The sequence below is a fragment of the Schistocerca gregaria genome, chromosome 8, assembly GCF_023897955.1.
Source record: "Schistocerca gregaria isolate iqSchGreg1 chromosome 8, iqSchGreg1.2, whole genome shotgun sequence".
NCBI lineage: Eukaryota > Metazoa > Arthropoda > Insecta > Orthoptera > Acrididae > Schistocerca > Schistocerca gregaria.
Window position 1 is genome coordinate 507,105,387 of NC_064927.1, and position 16,562 is coordinate 507,121,948.

General features: G+C 45.7%; 1 protein-coding gene across 1 annotated transcript in view; it reads right to left on the reverse strand.

Annotated features, from left to right (window-relative positions):
• Nucleotides 1-952: 952 nt before the first annotated feature.
• The window catches only part of LOC126285278 (uncharacterized GMC-type oxidoreductase Mb1310-like), a 51,226-nt gene continuing 35,616 nt past the window's right edge, over nt 953-16,562 (reverse strand). Inside the window, exons 6-8 of the mRNA XM_049984567.1 lie at nt 15,170-15,412; nt 14,543-14,679; nt 953-6,838 (exon numbers count right to left, since the gene is read on the reverse strand). Of these exons, the coding sequence (XP_049840524.1) occupies nt 6,430-6,838; nt 14,543-14,679; nt 15,170-15,412 (789 nt within the window). The 3' untranslated portion in view covers nt 953-6,429. The remainder of the gene's footprint in view (nt 6,839-14,542; nt 14,680-15,169; nt 15,413-16,562) is intronic.

Here is a 16,562-nt window from a genome sequence, read left to right on the forward strand (position 1 = left end):
GGCCTTCTCTTTGTTATTTCGATACCGTTATGGTCACTGAGTGAATGAACAGAGGATTTCAATCCCCTTACTGGTTTTACGCAAGACAAAACTTCTTAGGGTTTTACACAGATGTTGTGAGTACATGTGCTTTTGAAGTTACTATCGTCTACTGTACGAAAAGAGTAATATGGAAATGCTAATATTTACAATGATGTATAACATACAGATAATGTGTGCAAAAATAAAGATACTTTTGTAAAAAAAAAAAAAAAAAAAGGAAATGTCAGGAATGTAATGTGGAAATGACATGGATGCTACAGCTGTAAGTAAGTTCTATAATACCTTACAACGCAAGTCGCACAACAACTTTCAATTGTGACAGTTGGATCTATTGAATCATCATCATATTATTTGTTTTTTCCCCAACACTGAACACTGAAACCTGTGACCGAATATAAAACCACCTGAAAATGGTCACAACCCAAAAACGGGTCGCATATTAAATAAAATCATCTCCTATTGTGGCTGGTGGCTGTTATTATTCTATAACCATAAAGGAACAGTCACGGAGTCCAACTGCATCCATAATGGATAAAATTCAAGAAGTAGCCTGTTTCTTATTAAAAATTTTGCAACCTCTGAAGTTTTCGATAAAGTCCGATACTGTTAGGATTTGCTAATTCTAGAGCCTAACGGTTGATGCTAAGTTATTCATAAAAATATCGGAGCTAGTTATTCATGAAAATATCATAGCTGGTTGAATGGTGTGTGTGTGGGGGGGGGGGGGGGGAGGAGTGAAAATAAGATGGTTCAAATGGCTCTGAGCACTATGGGACTCAACTGCTGTGGTCATCAGTCCCCTAGAACTTAGAGCTACTTAAACCTAACTGACCTAAGGACATCACACACATCCATGCCCGAGGCAGGATTCGAACCTGCGACCGTAGAGGTCTGACGGTTCCGGATTGCGCACCTAGAACCGCGAGACCACCGCGGCCGGCTGAAAATAAGAACCTTGTTTGTTATGAAGCTATTCACTCGAGAGGTGCAACGTTTTTTATGCGGCGAAATTGCCTTTGTTTAATCACGATAGTAGCAGTGCAGAGAATTCTGCTCCTCAGTTTCCCCGGTATTACTTGTGACAGCATAAATATAGTGTGAGAAGTGGTACGATGGCTTCGTGAGAAATGTCAGGGTTCAGTAGTCGACACACTTAGGTTTGTTCACGACGCTGTAAGTGACGTGATTCGTAAAAGAAGTGATGGAGCCGCGATTCGAATTCCAGGCTAAACATTAAGTTTCCCTGTATAATTGTCTGGGTAAGCGAGTTGGTAGACCTAAGGAAGCCAAGGGCATAATACCCGTACAATAAGTAGTGTTAGACTGAGACTACCTTTTGATCCATGGGCTCTTTTTCTTTTGCAAATATTCTAGCTATGTAGAGCAGCGAACGAGGAAGAGAACGGACAGAAAAGTTGAATGACAGCTCAGACAAATGTAAGAAATAAATTATTTATTACTAGAGAATTACATTATTACAAAGTAGAATTTCGAATTTCAGTATTCATGTGTGTTTCGCAAGTGCTTCAAAATACATCATTTACACTGAGAAGTATGTAAAAATATTGAGTGCGGTGACTTAAAATTTCATAGTTTTGCTATAAAGAGGTATAATTTAACTTATTTAAAATAATATATTTTTCTGTTAATTTTGCTAATGTGAGTCTTGGAGAAAGTGCAGTGTGTCATGTGGCAAACGAGGAGGAGAACAGTATTTAACGTCCCGTTGGCAATGAGGTCATTACAGAGGGAGCGCAAGCCCGGATTAGCGATGGATGGGAGAGAAGTCGGTCGAGCCCTTGACGTTTGGCTGAAGCGATTAAGGGAAACGACGGAAAACCTTCATCAGGATGGCCGGACGCGATTTGGAATCGTCTTCCTTCCGAATGCGAGTCCAAGGGAAAACGAGTGGTGCTTTCGGGTGTTATCGTTCAGGTTTTAGTCCTAACGTGAGATGTACTCGCGTAACGTGAACATGAGCAAGAGCACGAAATGTGCAGCTTCACTGTAGTTACGTTAACATGTCATGTGACTGATGCTGCGTTCCTGCAATTTATTATTCTCAGAGTTCTAAAATGAAAAGTTAGGCAGTAAAGACCATTTATTTCTTGGAAAATCTATGCTCCACATAAATGTAGCGGTATCAGTTAAAAAATGTAAAGTCCACGTCGCAGTAGATCCCAATAGCAACTAGATAAACGGTTTCGATTGAGCAACAATCCTCTTCTGTTCATACTTCCAATGTAGTTGATTCCTAAACATAAGACAGTCTTAACTACCACAAAGCCGTTGCTATCAGTAACTTGCCAAAATATCCAAAATCTGACCCAGAGCATGTCTGTCGGCGTATAGTACCAGATCACAATGTTAAAACACGGTTGTATGAACAGCATACGCACAGTCCTATGTAACGCTGAATTGACCACTAGATGTCGCGAGAGCCGAACACGTCAATATGAAACAGAAGCAATAGTAGCAGACTGGGTCCGTAAGAGTAGCCCGGTGACTTGGAACGTGGACTAGTCATTTGATCACTGCTACTAACAAATCCAATAGCGAAATTTCAACCCTTCTAAAGCTGCCCAAGTCTGCTGTAGAAGTGGGTGTGAAGTAGAAACGCAAAGGGACGACCAAAGCGAAACGAAGACCAGGCAGGCCTCATGTACCGGTGGCGCACACAGGCTGTCGAGCACGCGGAGGGCGGTTGTAAAGAGGTCACTTGAAATCAGCGGAAGGTGCAATTTGTGAGATTCAAAGTGCTGCCAGCACTTGAGCTAAGACACTGCCTGTGCGTGGGAAGCGTTTCTGTGATGAGTGCTAGGCGACACTTGGGATCACGTAAAGAGCGCCTACACTGGACTTGTGAATCCCGCTACACGTGACAATCTGATGTTGGGGTATGGGCCTGGCGAACACCTGGAGAACGTTATCGGAGGAACAGCTGCGACACGACGGTTGGATCGGTATGGCACTGCGTACTGTCGCAAAGCGGGTCTGAGGCACTCGCTTGTGAACAGAAACATTCCTAGAACGGACTGGCCTACCCAGTCCCACATTGAACCCAATGGAACAGCTTTGCGATCAGTCAGAATGTCCACTTCGTTGCAGACCTTAGCTTCCAACATCACTACCTTCTCCAGTTCCGGCGTTTGAGGAAGAGTGGGTTACCGTTGATGCACAGGCAGCCAGTCACCCAACAGAGTTCAAGCTGTCATAAAGGTGAGGTGTGGACAGACCCGATATTAATGTCCACTATTAGGTGTCCCGATACTTATTACTTTTCTTACACGACTCATATTGTGATGAGACTGACAGCACTGAGAGCGATCTGACAGCGCTGTGTTCTGCTTGTGCAGACCGCTCTGTTCATCCCTCAGTCCGAGTTTCAGCTCCGTACTGCCATCACGTTATTTTTGTGAGCGCCATCAATGAAGTCACGCTTTTGTTGTGCGTTATTAAACTGGAGCAGCGGAATTTAGACCAACGTTATAAGATCTCGTGTGCTTGGGAAATCCACGAGTGTGACCTTTGAAAAGTTGAAACAGGTCTGTGGGGGAACATTTCTTGCAAAAGCACAAGTTTTTCGCTGACACAAATCCTGTTTGGAAGGCCGAGAACACGTTGAAGATGAACCTCGCTCAGGGAGATCTTCAGCTTCAAAAACCAACGAAAACGTTCAACGTGTGCTTGCTGTTTAACAATAAGGATGATGGGTGACCTGTTAAACTCACGCTTTCACCGTACATGAAATTTTGACCGAAGATTTGCATATTCGATAGATTTGTGCCAAAATTGTGGCAACAAACCTCACAACTGAGCACAGGTACAGTCTTGAGAGGGTTACCAATGATCACGAAGGTGATCACAGGTGGTGAATCCTGGATTTTTTAATACGATTCTTAGACAAACTGAGCCATCTCCTCGACCGAAAAAAAGTTGGATTGAGCAAATCAAACATCAAAACAATACTGATTTGTTTTTTTGGCAGTAGACGTGTCGTGCATGAAGAATTTGTTGCTCCAGGGCAAACTGTCAACCAAGTGTTTTATCAAAGATGTCGTTGAAAGGCTTCTTGAGCCTCAAGGTGACTCAAGTGAGACTGGACACTGCAACAAGTGGACGCTGCACCATGACAACGCCCCGTGTCACACGGCCGCTTCCATCATGGAGTATTTGACCTTAGAAAATATTACTGTTGTTTCACAGCCCTCCTGTTCACCTGATCTGAGTCCGTGACTCTTTTATTTTCCCGAAATGAAAAAATCTCTCAGAAGGAAGTCATTTTGGGACTCTGGAGAACATTAAAAAGAACGACATCGACATGTTGAAGGCTGTACCAGTTGAAGTCTTTCACAGGTGCTACCAAGACTGGATACGACGACTCCGCCGGTGCATAGCTGCCAGAGGGAACTACTTACAAGTGGACAAGACTGCTGTTTGAAAAACAAAAGCCTGGGTAATCAAAAAGCCGGTGTCTTCAACGCAATATTGCGAATATTCAGCCCAGTTGTCAATCGTGTGATTATTGCCAAACATGTTTCGGAACAACATTATCCCATTTTTCAGGAGCTTAATGCCATTAGGCCTCGTCGCAAGTTGGAAACAAGCTGGACACGTGCATTTTCAACTCAAACCATAAACATAAAACATCACAAGACGGAGCATGCATCGTTCACGAGATCCAGTTTGCAACTGTTAAGTTGTGACGAGGCGTATTGGCATAAAAACTTTTTAAGCAGTTGAAAATGGGATAATGTTATCCCGAAACATGTTTGGCAATAATCACACTATTGATAACTGGTCTGAATATCGTCAATATTGCTTGAATGACGGTTATGTGATGGCTGCACATCAGTTATTGGTGTCATAAAGTTTCTCACACACCTCCAGAATGAAATATTCACCGAGCGAGGTGGCGCAGTGGACTCGCATTCGGTTCAATCCCGCGTCTGGCCATCCTGGTTTAGGTTTTCCGTGATTTCCCTAAATCACTCCAGGCAAACCGTGTGCCGGACCGAGACTCGAACTCGGAACCTTTCCCTTTCCTGGGCAAAGCACTCTACCTACGGAGCCACGCGAGCATGACGCACGTTCCCTCTTCACAGCTTTACTTCTGCCAATATCCCATCTCCTACTTTTCAAAATTTAAACTTCACAGCTCCTCTCCTGCGAAACATGGAAATTAGTTTCGGTTTAAATTCTCATTTCACATGCTATTAAATGCCGTGTAAAAAATTCATATATCCTTTCTGAAAAACTGTAGTTACTTTCGTATCTCGGTAGATAAACAGATTTTGGATATTTATCATGAGACGAAATACATGACTTTTTACAAGTTATCGTTGGCAAAAAACACGTTTCGATTTCTTGAACTGTTTACGAAATTTGCGGTTTATACAACCACATGGTTTACGACGAGCAGTACACAAGTATCGGTCGCGTCGCGAGCAACCCGCGCCCGACCCCCGACATATCATTCAATATCTCGAGAACGGTGGTAGCTATCGATCTGCTCTCAACTTTAAAAACAATTTCCATATGTTGATTAAATTTCATACGCAATAATGTATTATTTAAAATGAACTTTACGCAAAGTCCACGCAATGCCTTTTTATCTCTGCACACACATTAAAATTTCGTGTAAAGGTTTGCGTAAATGCGATACAGCAAGTAACCACGATGAATAACGGAAAGAAATTCGGTCCTTTATTGAGAAAAGATATCTGGCTGTAATATGCCCAAGAATCAAATTTTTGTACCGAATAGTTTCCTCGGAATCGGATGATAACTATTTCATAGCTGCCGCCGCGTTCGCGCCAGCGGTTCGACGAAAGTTTGTGTGGCCCGGGCTTCCGTACCTGACGTCACGCGCAGCGCCTTCTGTGATTGGCGGCGCGGACCGGCAGCGCGGCTCGCGGCAGCGGCAGCGGCAGCGGAAGCGGAAGCGGTTCGGCACGGCCAAACCGCGAGGCAGAGCCCGCCGCGCCGTGCCCGTGACGCCGTTTCCATGGCAACGATGCCGCTGCCGCGAGGTTTTGACGCGCAGCAGCCCTAGTGCGAACCGGCCTTACGTCGTGCTGCGGTAGCTCAATCGGTAGACCACTTGGCCGCGAAAAGCGAAGGTCCCGATTCAGCCTCCGTCCGACACAGAGTTGTAATCTGCCAGTGTGTCTCACCTCGTATACTGTATTTTGTAATACACTAAGTAATAGAGATCTTCTTGTGACGGTGTGTGGCATCTAGCGTTATTGGCATCTGTGCGATTGTCACAGACGATACGTCGTCGGTGTCGTTGGAAGCAGTAAAGGAGACAAAGGAAATGTGTGAAGGAGTCGCACAGTGGACGGTGAAGCGGGCGACGGGGGCCGGCCGCAGACCTGCTGCCGGCTAGGCGCACCGGTGGTCCTCCGCGATGAGGTCCGCGGCGCGCTCGGCCAGGGCGATGACCGGCACGTTGGTGTGGCCGGAGGGAATGAGCGGCATGGCGGAGGCGTCGACGACGCGCAGCGCCGCGACGCCGCGCACGCGCAGGCGCTCGTCGAGCACGCCTCGCGGCCCCATGGCCGCCGTGCAGCACTGGTGGTAGATGGTGAAGGAGAGGTGGCGCGCGGCGCAGCGCCAGTGGGCGTCCGAGCCGGCGGGCAGGCGCGAGCAGGCGGGCACCGCGAGCGGCAGCACGCGCGCCGCCAGCCGGCGCAGCGCGCCGCCGCCGGCCACGCGCTCCGCCAGCCGGACGCCCGCCACCACCAGCTCCAGGTCGCGGGGGTCGCTGAAGTAGCCCATCTCCAGCACCGGCCTGCGGGCACGCCACAGCCTGTCCACACGGGCAAAAATTATTCGTCTAGGTCTATGCAGCACGTGGATGTGCTGTGGCCCACATTCGATTCGCAGTACGGACGGTGTGTGCCTCTGCTGCACTGTTCATCTAGGTGTATACTTGGTGGTATTTCCAAGTGGAGCGTGTACTGTAGGAATCTCTGAGCGCATACGATGCTGTCAAGGCCGTACAAAATGTGGTCAAACGTACCTGCCAGCACTACATTTGATACCTTGCCAGCAGCGCCGAGGGTCGGTCTCGACGGAATGCTGCGGTACTGTCCAGCGTGAATAAGGGAAGGATGTCGAGTACACTTTAGAATGATAGTTGAACGTAAAGACGATCACGTGTCGAGGAAAGCATCGAAGAGAAAATCCCCGACACACGTAGCAGAGATGGCTATGTGTACCCATAATCAATGTAGAACGGAATAAAACCTCAGAGAGGGGCTGATCAAGAGAGACTAGAGATTCAGTGAGTAATCCGAGCAGCTGGAATGCAGTGAATGCTCGTGAGCAGCACCTGTAGACACGCCAAGCCCGAGAAGCTGGTGACAGGCTCTGGTGCACACTTTGCATCTCCAACCTATCTAGCTGTTTTCAATATTCATTGGAGAAAGCATTGAACAGAGACTGCCTGTCTCTGTATCAAAGAATTAAGTTATAGGAATTTCAGTGAAGAGCAAGAAAAAGTTACTCATTGGTATTTGTATCTTGTACTATAGGGTAAATGGCTCTTGATTGATAGTGAATTACTTCAAAGTGTCGATAATTTATGATGTAGGACAAGTAGCCAGTAGGTAGCACACTGCGTCGCAGTGAAAGAATGTCTGATAAAGGTCTTCCTAATGATTATTAAACGAATCTTACATTCTTTAATCAGTTGCAGTCTGACATCTCAATAAACGAGTGTGTTAATAGAAAAATAAACCACTTGACTATATGTAATAAGTTGCTACGCCACTTGACTAAATGTAGTAAGTTGCTACGCCAGCAGATGAGTCTCCTCAATTTGAGGAAAATAAACAACCTCTTGGAACTGGACATCCATCCCACCCAGAGAGATTTCCTCTCTTTGAACTCTGCTATAAAGGTTGACAAAAAAAAAAAAAAAAAAAAAAAAAAAAAAAAAAAAAAAAAAAAAACCACTAAACCCATATAATCGTTAACGTCCTGCTGATAGTGCTGTGCAGATAACAACGAAACCAAAAGAAAAAATAATTGGTGTAGGGAAACTGTGCTGGGATATGACAAAGCTGAAAAGGTCATACGGCTAATGGACTTAGGTCCAGAAATGCGTTCCGAGAGGGGTACGCCCGCTTGAAGATCTTTGCAGTGTAGGTTTCAGTAACCTAAATCACTCACAAGAACGTCCAAGGCAAGTGACAATTTTCTGTCTGTACTGCTGTCTCAGGTCCACACTCAACAGGGTAGTGAGCTGGAGCACCGTCATGTAGTAGCCACAATCCCTGTGTGCCACCAAAGGCATTTGTTGCAGCAGAATGTACAGATACCAGTCGCCCGTAAGGTCTTGTGGAAGGGTGACTGATCCCATGACGCATTCCCCTATAATCCCTGCCCATACAGTGAAGTTTAATCAGTGCTGATCGTTTCCTATCATAGCACCATCGGGATTATCCGTAGCCCACAACTGGTTGATGATATTGCCCTCCTAAAGGTAGTCTGCAACAAATTTTCGGCCTTATGTCCAAATGAGGCTCTTTTTCTCCTTATCCTGCTGGGGCTGGTACCCTGCAGCATGTCGCCATTTAACAAAATCACCCTGCATATAATCAGCAAGTAGACTCGTAAAACTACGGTAGGCTACCCCTAGACTATCACACTAAGTAACTGTAGCCTCCTGTAGTTTTCCTAATAGCTTTGGTCGGTTAAGGTCGTACCTGCGTTACCTGTGTGTTAGGTATGTCGCATACCTGTAAGGCATTACCTCGTAACGATCGATTTGTTTGTGTATGCCTTCACTGACTTATTAGATTTCCCTAGAAACCAGAAATCCTGAACTGTCTAGAAACAGAGAGAGGATGCATAGGTGGTCTCGCAACCTAAGGACATTTTTGTTCTGCGTTGTTAACTTCCTATCTGTTAGTTAAAATAAACAGTATCTGTAGCAAAATTGAAAATTTCGCTGTTTAACTCAGATTTTTATTCTAAATTTTTTTATTTATAACGTCAGACAAGGGGATAAGGAAAACAATACAGTTATATCACGTAGTGCTAGAAAACGCAATTTCCTCAAAAACAAAGAAAAGATAAAGTAAAAAAAATCAAACAAAACATCAAACATCGCTTCAATATTTCGCCGAACTTACATAAAACATGTTTTTTTGTTCATAAACGACTTTGGCATTTATTAGTAATATAAGGAAACTCTTGCCATTTATCATGTTGATCAACATTCTGTTGATTACAAAATAGCAGCCGACCGTTGTGGTCGAGTGGTTCTAGGCGCTACAGTTCGGAACCGCGCTGCTCCTACGGTCGCAGGTTCGAATCCTGCCTCAGGCATGGCTGTGTGTGATGTCCTTAGGTTAGTTAGGTTTAAGTAGTTCTAAGTTCTAGGGGACTGATGGCCTCAGATGTTAAGTCCCATAGTGCTCAAAGCCATTTGAACAAAATAACAAATATGTTTGTGCGTGTAAACTGTACTTGAATCAAAAGTAATTGCTTTGGTTACATAAAAGTACAAGTATAAGAAGAAGAATGGGTATCTTTGAGAGGTGAAATAGTGCAGCCAACAGAGGATCAAGTAGGTAAATGGACGAGGGCTACTAGAAATCCTTCGGTAACGGAAGAGATACTGAATGTAAGTGAGGAAAGGAAAAATATAAAAATGCAGTAATTGAACCAGGCAAAACGGAATATAAACGTCTCAGAAATGAGGTCGACAGGAAGTGCAAAATGTCTAAGCAGGAGTGGCTAGAGGACAAATGTAAGGAAGTAGAGGCGCATATCGCTAGGAGTAAGATAGATAATGCCTACAGAAAAATTAGAGATACGTTTGGAGAAAAGAGAGCCACTTGTATGAATATCAAGAGCTCAGATGGAAAACCAGTTCTAAGCTAAGAAGGGAAAGCAGAAAGCTGGAAGGAGTATATAGAGGGTCTATACAGGGCGATGTATTGGAGGGCAATATTATAGAAATGGAAGAGGACATAGATGGAGATGAAATGGAGATACAATACTGCGGGACGAGATTGACAGAGCACGAAAAGACTTGAGTCGAAACAAGGCTCCGGGAGTACACAACTACTGGTAGCCTCGGGAGAGCCAACCCTGACAAAATTTTACCGACTGGTGAGCAATAAGTATGAGACAGGCGAAATACCGTCATACTTCACGAAGAATATAATAATTCCAATCCCAAAGAAAGAAGATGTTGACAGATGCGATAATTACCAAACTATTAGTTTAATAAGAGACGGCTGCAAAATACTTACATGAATTCTTTACAGACGACTGGAAAAACTGGTAGAAGTCGACCTTGAGGAAGATAAGATTGGATTGCTCAGAAGTATTGAACACGTGAGAGAAAACTGAGCCTACGACTTATCTCAGAAGATAGATTAAGGAAAGGCTAACCTACGTTTCTAGCATTTGTATACTTACAGAAAGCCTTTGACAATGTTGACTGGAAGACTCTCTTTCAAATTCTAAAGGTGGTAGGGGTAAAATACAGGGAGCGAAAGACTATTTACAATTTGTACAGAAACCAGATGGCAGTTATGAGAGTCGAGGGACACGAAAGGGAGGCAGTGGTTGGGAAGAGAGTGAGACAGGGTTGTAGCCTCTCCCCGATGTTATTCAATCTGAATATTAAGCAAGCGGTAAAGGAAAAATTTGGAGTAGGAATTAAAATCCATCGAGAAGAAATAAAAACTTTGAGGTTCGCCGATGACATTGTAATTCTGTCAGAGACAGCAAAGGACCTGGAAGAACAGTTGAATGGAATGGACAGTGTCTTGAAAGGAGGATATAAGGTTAACATCAACAAAAGCGAAACGAGGATAATGGAATGGAGGAGAATTAAATCGGGTGATGCTGAGGGAATCAGATTAGGAAATAAGACACTTAAAGTAGTAAAGGAGTTTTCCTATCTAGGGAGCAAAACAACTGATGATGGTCGAAGTAGAGAGGGTCTGGCAATGGTAAGGAAAGCGTTTCTGAAGAAGAGAAATTTGTTAACATCGAGTATAGATTTAAGTGTCAGAAAGTATTTCCTGAAAGTATTTGTATGACGTGTAGCCATGTATGGAAGTGAAACATGGACGGTAAATAGTTTGGACAAGAAGAGAATAGAAGATTTCGAAATGTGGTGCTGCAGAAGAATGCTGAAGATTAGATGGATAGATTGCTTAACCATTGAGGAGTTACTGAATAGAATTGGGGAGGAGAGGAATTTGTGGCTCAAGTTGACTAGAAGAAAGGATCGGTTGGTAGGACATGTTCTGAGGCATCAAGGGATCACCAGTTTACTACTGGAGGGCAGCGTGGAGGGTAAAAATCGTAGAGGGAGACCAAGAGATGAATACACTAAGGAGATTCGGAAGGATGTAGGCTAAAGTAGGTACTTCGAGAATAAGAAACTTGCACAGGATAGGGTAGCATGGAGAGGTGCATCAAATCAGTCTGTGGACTGAAGACCACAACAACAAAATGAAAGTGGAGAAGTTGTGTTATCAACCAATTTTTATTAATCATAAAACGTAATTTATATTGTGTAAGGATATAAAATAAAGAATGGACTAAAACTGAGGTGCGTGCAGTTCTAATTACGTGCAAAACAGACAGCAGACAAAGAGAAGTCGTCGGCCTACACTTCCTCTCTTACACATTAATTTTTCTTTCCCTAGCCGTCATACGGGTAACCCTACCATTTACTGCACAATGTAATTGCTCTACCAGAAGCACCAAACTGCAGTTTTAATACAGCACGACTCTATCCGGAAGCCAAAACACACAGTGTGACAGAGGCTACAATAGTGTACCAATATCAGTTTCGCAGACTACGAAAGATTTTCGGTACCTATGTATGTTGAAACTTGACTTATTTTCGTTTTCTCGGAGCTTCCGTCGTGTCGAGCCAAGTTAAGAGTGGCGTCCGTGGCTGGGACCGCCGAACTGCTGGCGATGTGCGCGGCGCCGGTCAAAGCACGGCAGGTGCTGCTCTGCGGATTCACTCGCAAGTATTTACTGATGGAGCCGAATTAGTTCTCAGTGCTCCTAAACTAAAACCACACCAAATAAAGGTCTCAGAGATGATGGTAAAATTGTTACTGGTGTTGTTGCTGCTGTTGTGGTCTTCAGTCTGAAGGCTGGTTTGATGTCCTTCTGAATGAGCTTACGATATTCATCTCTTGATCTCCCTCTACGATTTTTACGCCTCAAACTTCCCTCCAGAACTACAGTAGTGTTCCCTTGATGTCTCAGAATGTGTTCTATCAAGCGAGCCCTTCTTTTGGCCAAGTTGTGCCACTAATTCCTTATCTCCCCAATTCTGTTTAGTACCTGCTCATTAGTTGCTTGATCTGCGCATCTAATCTTCAGCATTCTTTTGTAACACCAGATGCCAAAAGCTTCTATTATTTTCTTGTGTGAACAGTTTATCGTACACGTTTCACTTGTATACACTGCTACACTCCAGACAAATACTTTCAGAAAATAGTTCGTAACACTTAAATCTATATACAATGTTAAGAAATTCAGTCACGAATTTACACTACTGGCCATTAAAATTGCTACACCAATAAGAATTGCAGATGGTAAACGGATATTCTTTGGACAAATATATTATACTAGAACTGACATGTGATTGCATTTTCACACAATTTGGGTGCATAGATAGTGAGAAATCAATACCCAGAACAACTACCTCTGGTCGTAAAAACGGCTCTGATACGCCTGGGCATCAAGTCAAACAGAGCTTGGATGCCGTGTACAGGTAGAGGTGCCCATGCAGCTTCAACACGATACCACAGTTCATCAAGAGTAGTGACTGGCGTATTGTGACTAGCCAGTTGCTCGGCCACCATTGACCAGACGTTTTCAATTGGTGAGAGATCTGGAGAATGTGCTGGCCAGGGCAGCAGTCGAACATTTTCTGTATCCAGAAAGGCCCGTACAGGACCTGCAAGATGCGGTCGTGCATTATCCTGCTGAAATGTAGGGTCTCGCAGGGATCGAATGAAGGGTAGAGCCACGGGTCGTAACACATCTGAAATGTAACGTCCACTGTTCAAAGTGCCGTCAATGCGAACAAGAGGTGACCGAGACGAGTAACCAATGACACCCCATACCATCACGCCGGGTGATATGCCAGTATGGTGATGACGAATGCACGCTTCCAATGTGCGTTCAGCGCAGTGTCGTGAAACACGGATGGGGCCATCATGATGGTGTAAACAGAACCTGGATTCATCCGAAAAAAATGACTTTTTGCCATTGGCGCACCCAGGTTCGTCGTTGAGTACACCATCGCAGGCGCTCCTATCTGTGATGCAGCGTCAAGGGTAACCGCAGCCACGGTCTCCGAGCTGATAGTCCATGGTGCTGGAAACGTCGTATAACTGTTCGTGCAGATGGTTGCTGTGTTGCAAACGTCCCCATCTGTTGACTCAGGGATCGAGTTATGGCTGCACGATGCGTTAGAGCCATGCGTATAAGATGCCTGTCATCTCGACTGCTAGTGATACGAGGCCGTTGGGATCCAGCACGGCGTTCCGTATTACCCTCCAGAACCCACTGATTCCATATTCTGCTAACAGTCATTGGATCTCGACCAACGCGAGCAGCAATGTCGCGATACGATAAACCGCAATCGCGATAGGCATTTCTCCTCCTTACACGAGGCATCACAACATTTCACTAGGCAACGCCTGTCGACTGCTGTTTCTGTATGAGAAATCGGTTGGAAACTTTCCACATCTCAGCACGTTGCAGGTGTCGCTAGGGGCACGAACTTTGTGTGAATGCTCTGAAAAGCTAATCGTTTCCATGTCACAGCATCTTCTTGCAGTCGGTTAAATTTTGCGTCTGTAGCACGTCATCTTCGTGGTGTAGCAATTTTAATGGCCAGTAGTGTAATTACGTCATCTGACAAGGAGAAAGAGTGAGAGTGAGAGCGAGAGAGTGTGAGAGTGCGAGAGTGAATGTGTGAGTGTGTGTGTGTGTGTGTGTGTGTGTGTGTGTGTGTGTAAGTAAAGAGGCTTCAGTGCGTCGCAAGGCGTTGCCTGGCGTCATACTAACGTAAGATAGCGACATTTCCAAATCTAACATTATCGCTTTCGATTAATCACACTGGTAATATAATATCAAACAATCATTGTCTTCATACTGCAAATTACTTCCATTCATAAGTTTAATGGTTTGCAGATTCCCACTAGGGAACTTTGAGCTTCTTACGAAAATTCAAGATTCAATATGAAGCTCGATTTCAGACAAGAAGAGGGCGTTGACACTTTGTGGACATTTCAGTGTTAATACTTTCTAAGAGTAAAAATCGTCTGTAAACGCCGTCTGGTTGTCAAATGTGGTTGCGGCAGCTACTTTTGCAACTGGTGTAGTACTGCGCCTTCCCACATGCCGTGAGACTGGGTAGTTTTCAGTGAGTACACAGCCTGTAGTTTCCTGTGTTTTCTGCTGGACGAGTGAGACGGCGCGTACTCACGGCTGGCGTGGATCGGACGAGGCGAGGCGCACCCTGCCGCGGCTGTGCGGCCGCAGCGGGAATGGCACGACGGTGAAGCCGTGCTGGCCCTCGTACGGCCGGAACGCCGCGTCATACACGTCGGCCCTCAGCCCCGACTGTCAACACGCGGTCGAGGGCTCAGCAGCGGTGGAAGGAGGAGCAGGGAGTGAGGGGGACGGTGGCGTGAAGTGAAGAAGAGGGAAGCTGGGATGAAGGGGGAAGACTGGGGAATGAGACAGAAGGAAGGAGGTGCGAGGTTGGTGGTAGGATGGTGGGAAGAAGGTGATGGGCTCGGGGTGGGAGGAGGAAGGTGAGAGACTGGGGGACAGCAGGCAAGAAGGTTTGGGGCAGGATCCTTGGAGGTTAAGCAGAAGGGGAAAAAGGTCAGGCACTGAGGAGGGGGGAAGGGGGGATAAAGTTGGAGGGTGGAGGAAAACGAGAAGTACGGAAGTGGGGAAAGGGGAGGTGGAAAGGCGTGAGGAGAGGAGGAAAGTAAGAGGGTGAGGAGGGGTCGGTGACTGAGCACAGAGGGGTGGGGCAGGGGGTTGCGGACTGGAAGCACAGTGCTATAAAAAGAGAGGACAGTTTGCCGGTGTCAGAACTCACGGCGATCCTGATGAGCGCCGCGTTCATGTTGGTGACGGCGGCGAACAGCAGCTCGACGTCGGGGTAGCCGTCGCCGTCGGCGTCGTAGAAGGCGACCGCCTCGGCGCCCCCCAGCGAGGAGAGGGGCCCGCCGCGGCGCCGCAGGAAGTCCAGGGAGGGCGCGGCGTCGGCCAGCAGCTGGCGGTCCTGCAGGTCTCCCGTCGCGTTCACCAGGAACGTCAGCCCGCCCAGTGTCACGTGGTCCTGCGGACAGTGGCGGCAGAGGTGGGCGCAGTAGAACAGGAGAACTGCTGCCCAGCGTGGAAAATGTACAGAGTCGTGATTTCCGTGAACCAGTCAGTACGTGTCTACCTCTCCCACATGCTCTGTACCGAGTACTTCTGTCCCTTTACATTCGACTCACTAAGAGGAACAGACATTTTTAATTGCCAGTTCAGTACAACAAACAGTGGTCCACACTACAAAACAGCGCGTGTTCATTGTCAAATATTAACCAAAACACAATTCGTGAAACACGTGTGCGTTACTGTTTACACAGTAATTCGAGACTTCAGTATTTCTGCAAAACCTCCAGCACAGTCTGCAATGTAACACATGTGCCAAAATGGTGCGACTCTGGCTCTGTAGCGAAAGAAAGTGTACCGTCTGAAAAGAGTTCGAACACAGGAAACATGAGTCGAGTCTTTTTACAAATACTTTTCAGGCCACTTTCGTTTTGCTGACCGTGTACGAGCACACCAGCCTCTGTTTATGCGTCAACGTCGTTGTTAAATGTCGGATACGAGATGTATCGCTGCGTGGGTCTCATAGCCAGAGCCTAAGAAAAAATGACAGAAAATGTGGTATTGGAGAACGACAAATATCCTTTTCAGAAAATATAACATTCAAAAGAAGTGTCTTGCACGTGAAAATATAGAAAATAAAATCGAAAGTAAACTTGGAGTGAGGAGAAGAGAACAGTTCATACACGAAGATCAACAGAAAATATTAGCAACTGAAAGAAGGAACTGAATCTGGAGATAAGTGGAAATAATGAAGCTTAAGTGAAGGCTGTTGATGAAATGACAGACGCACTTTGTTGACTTTGGACCTGCCAACAGCCAGAACATTATTGATTATTGTGACAGGATATGCCTTGTACGGTCGGCCGTTATGGTCGAGCGGTTCTAGGCGCTACAGTCTGGAACCGTGCGACCGCTACGGTCGCAGGTTCGAATCCTGCCTCGGGCATGGATGTGTGTGGTGTCCTTAGGTTAGTTAGGTTTCAGTAGTCCTAAGTTCTAGGGGACTGATGACCTAAGATGTTAAGTCCCATAGTGCTCAGAGCCATTTGAACCATTTTTTTGTCTTGTACGTGGTCATTAACTCTTGAATCTGTGGACAAACCGACTTC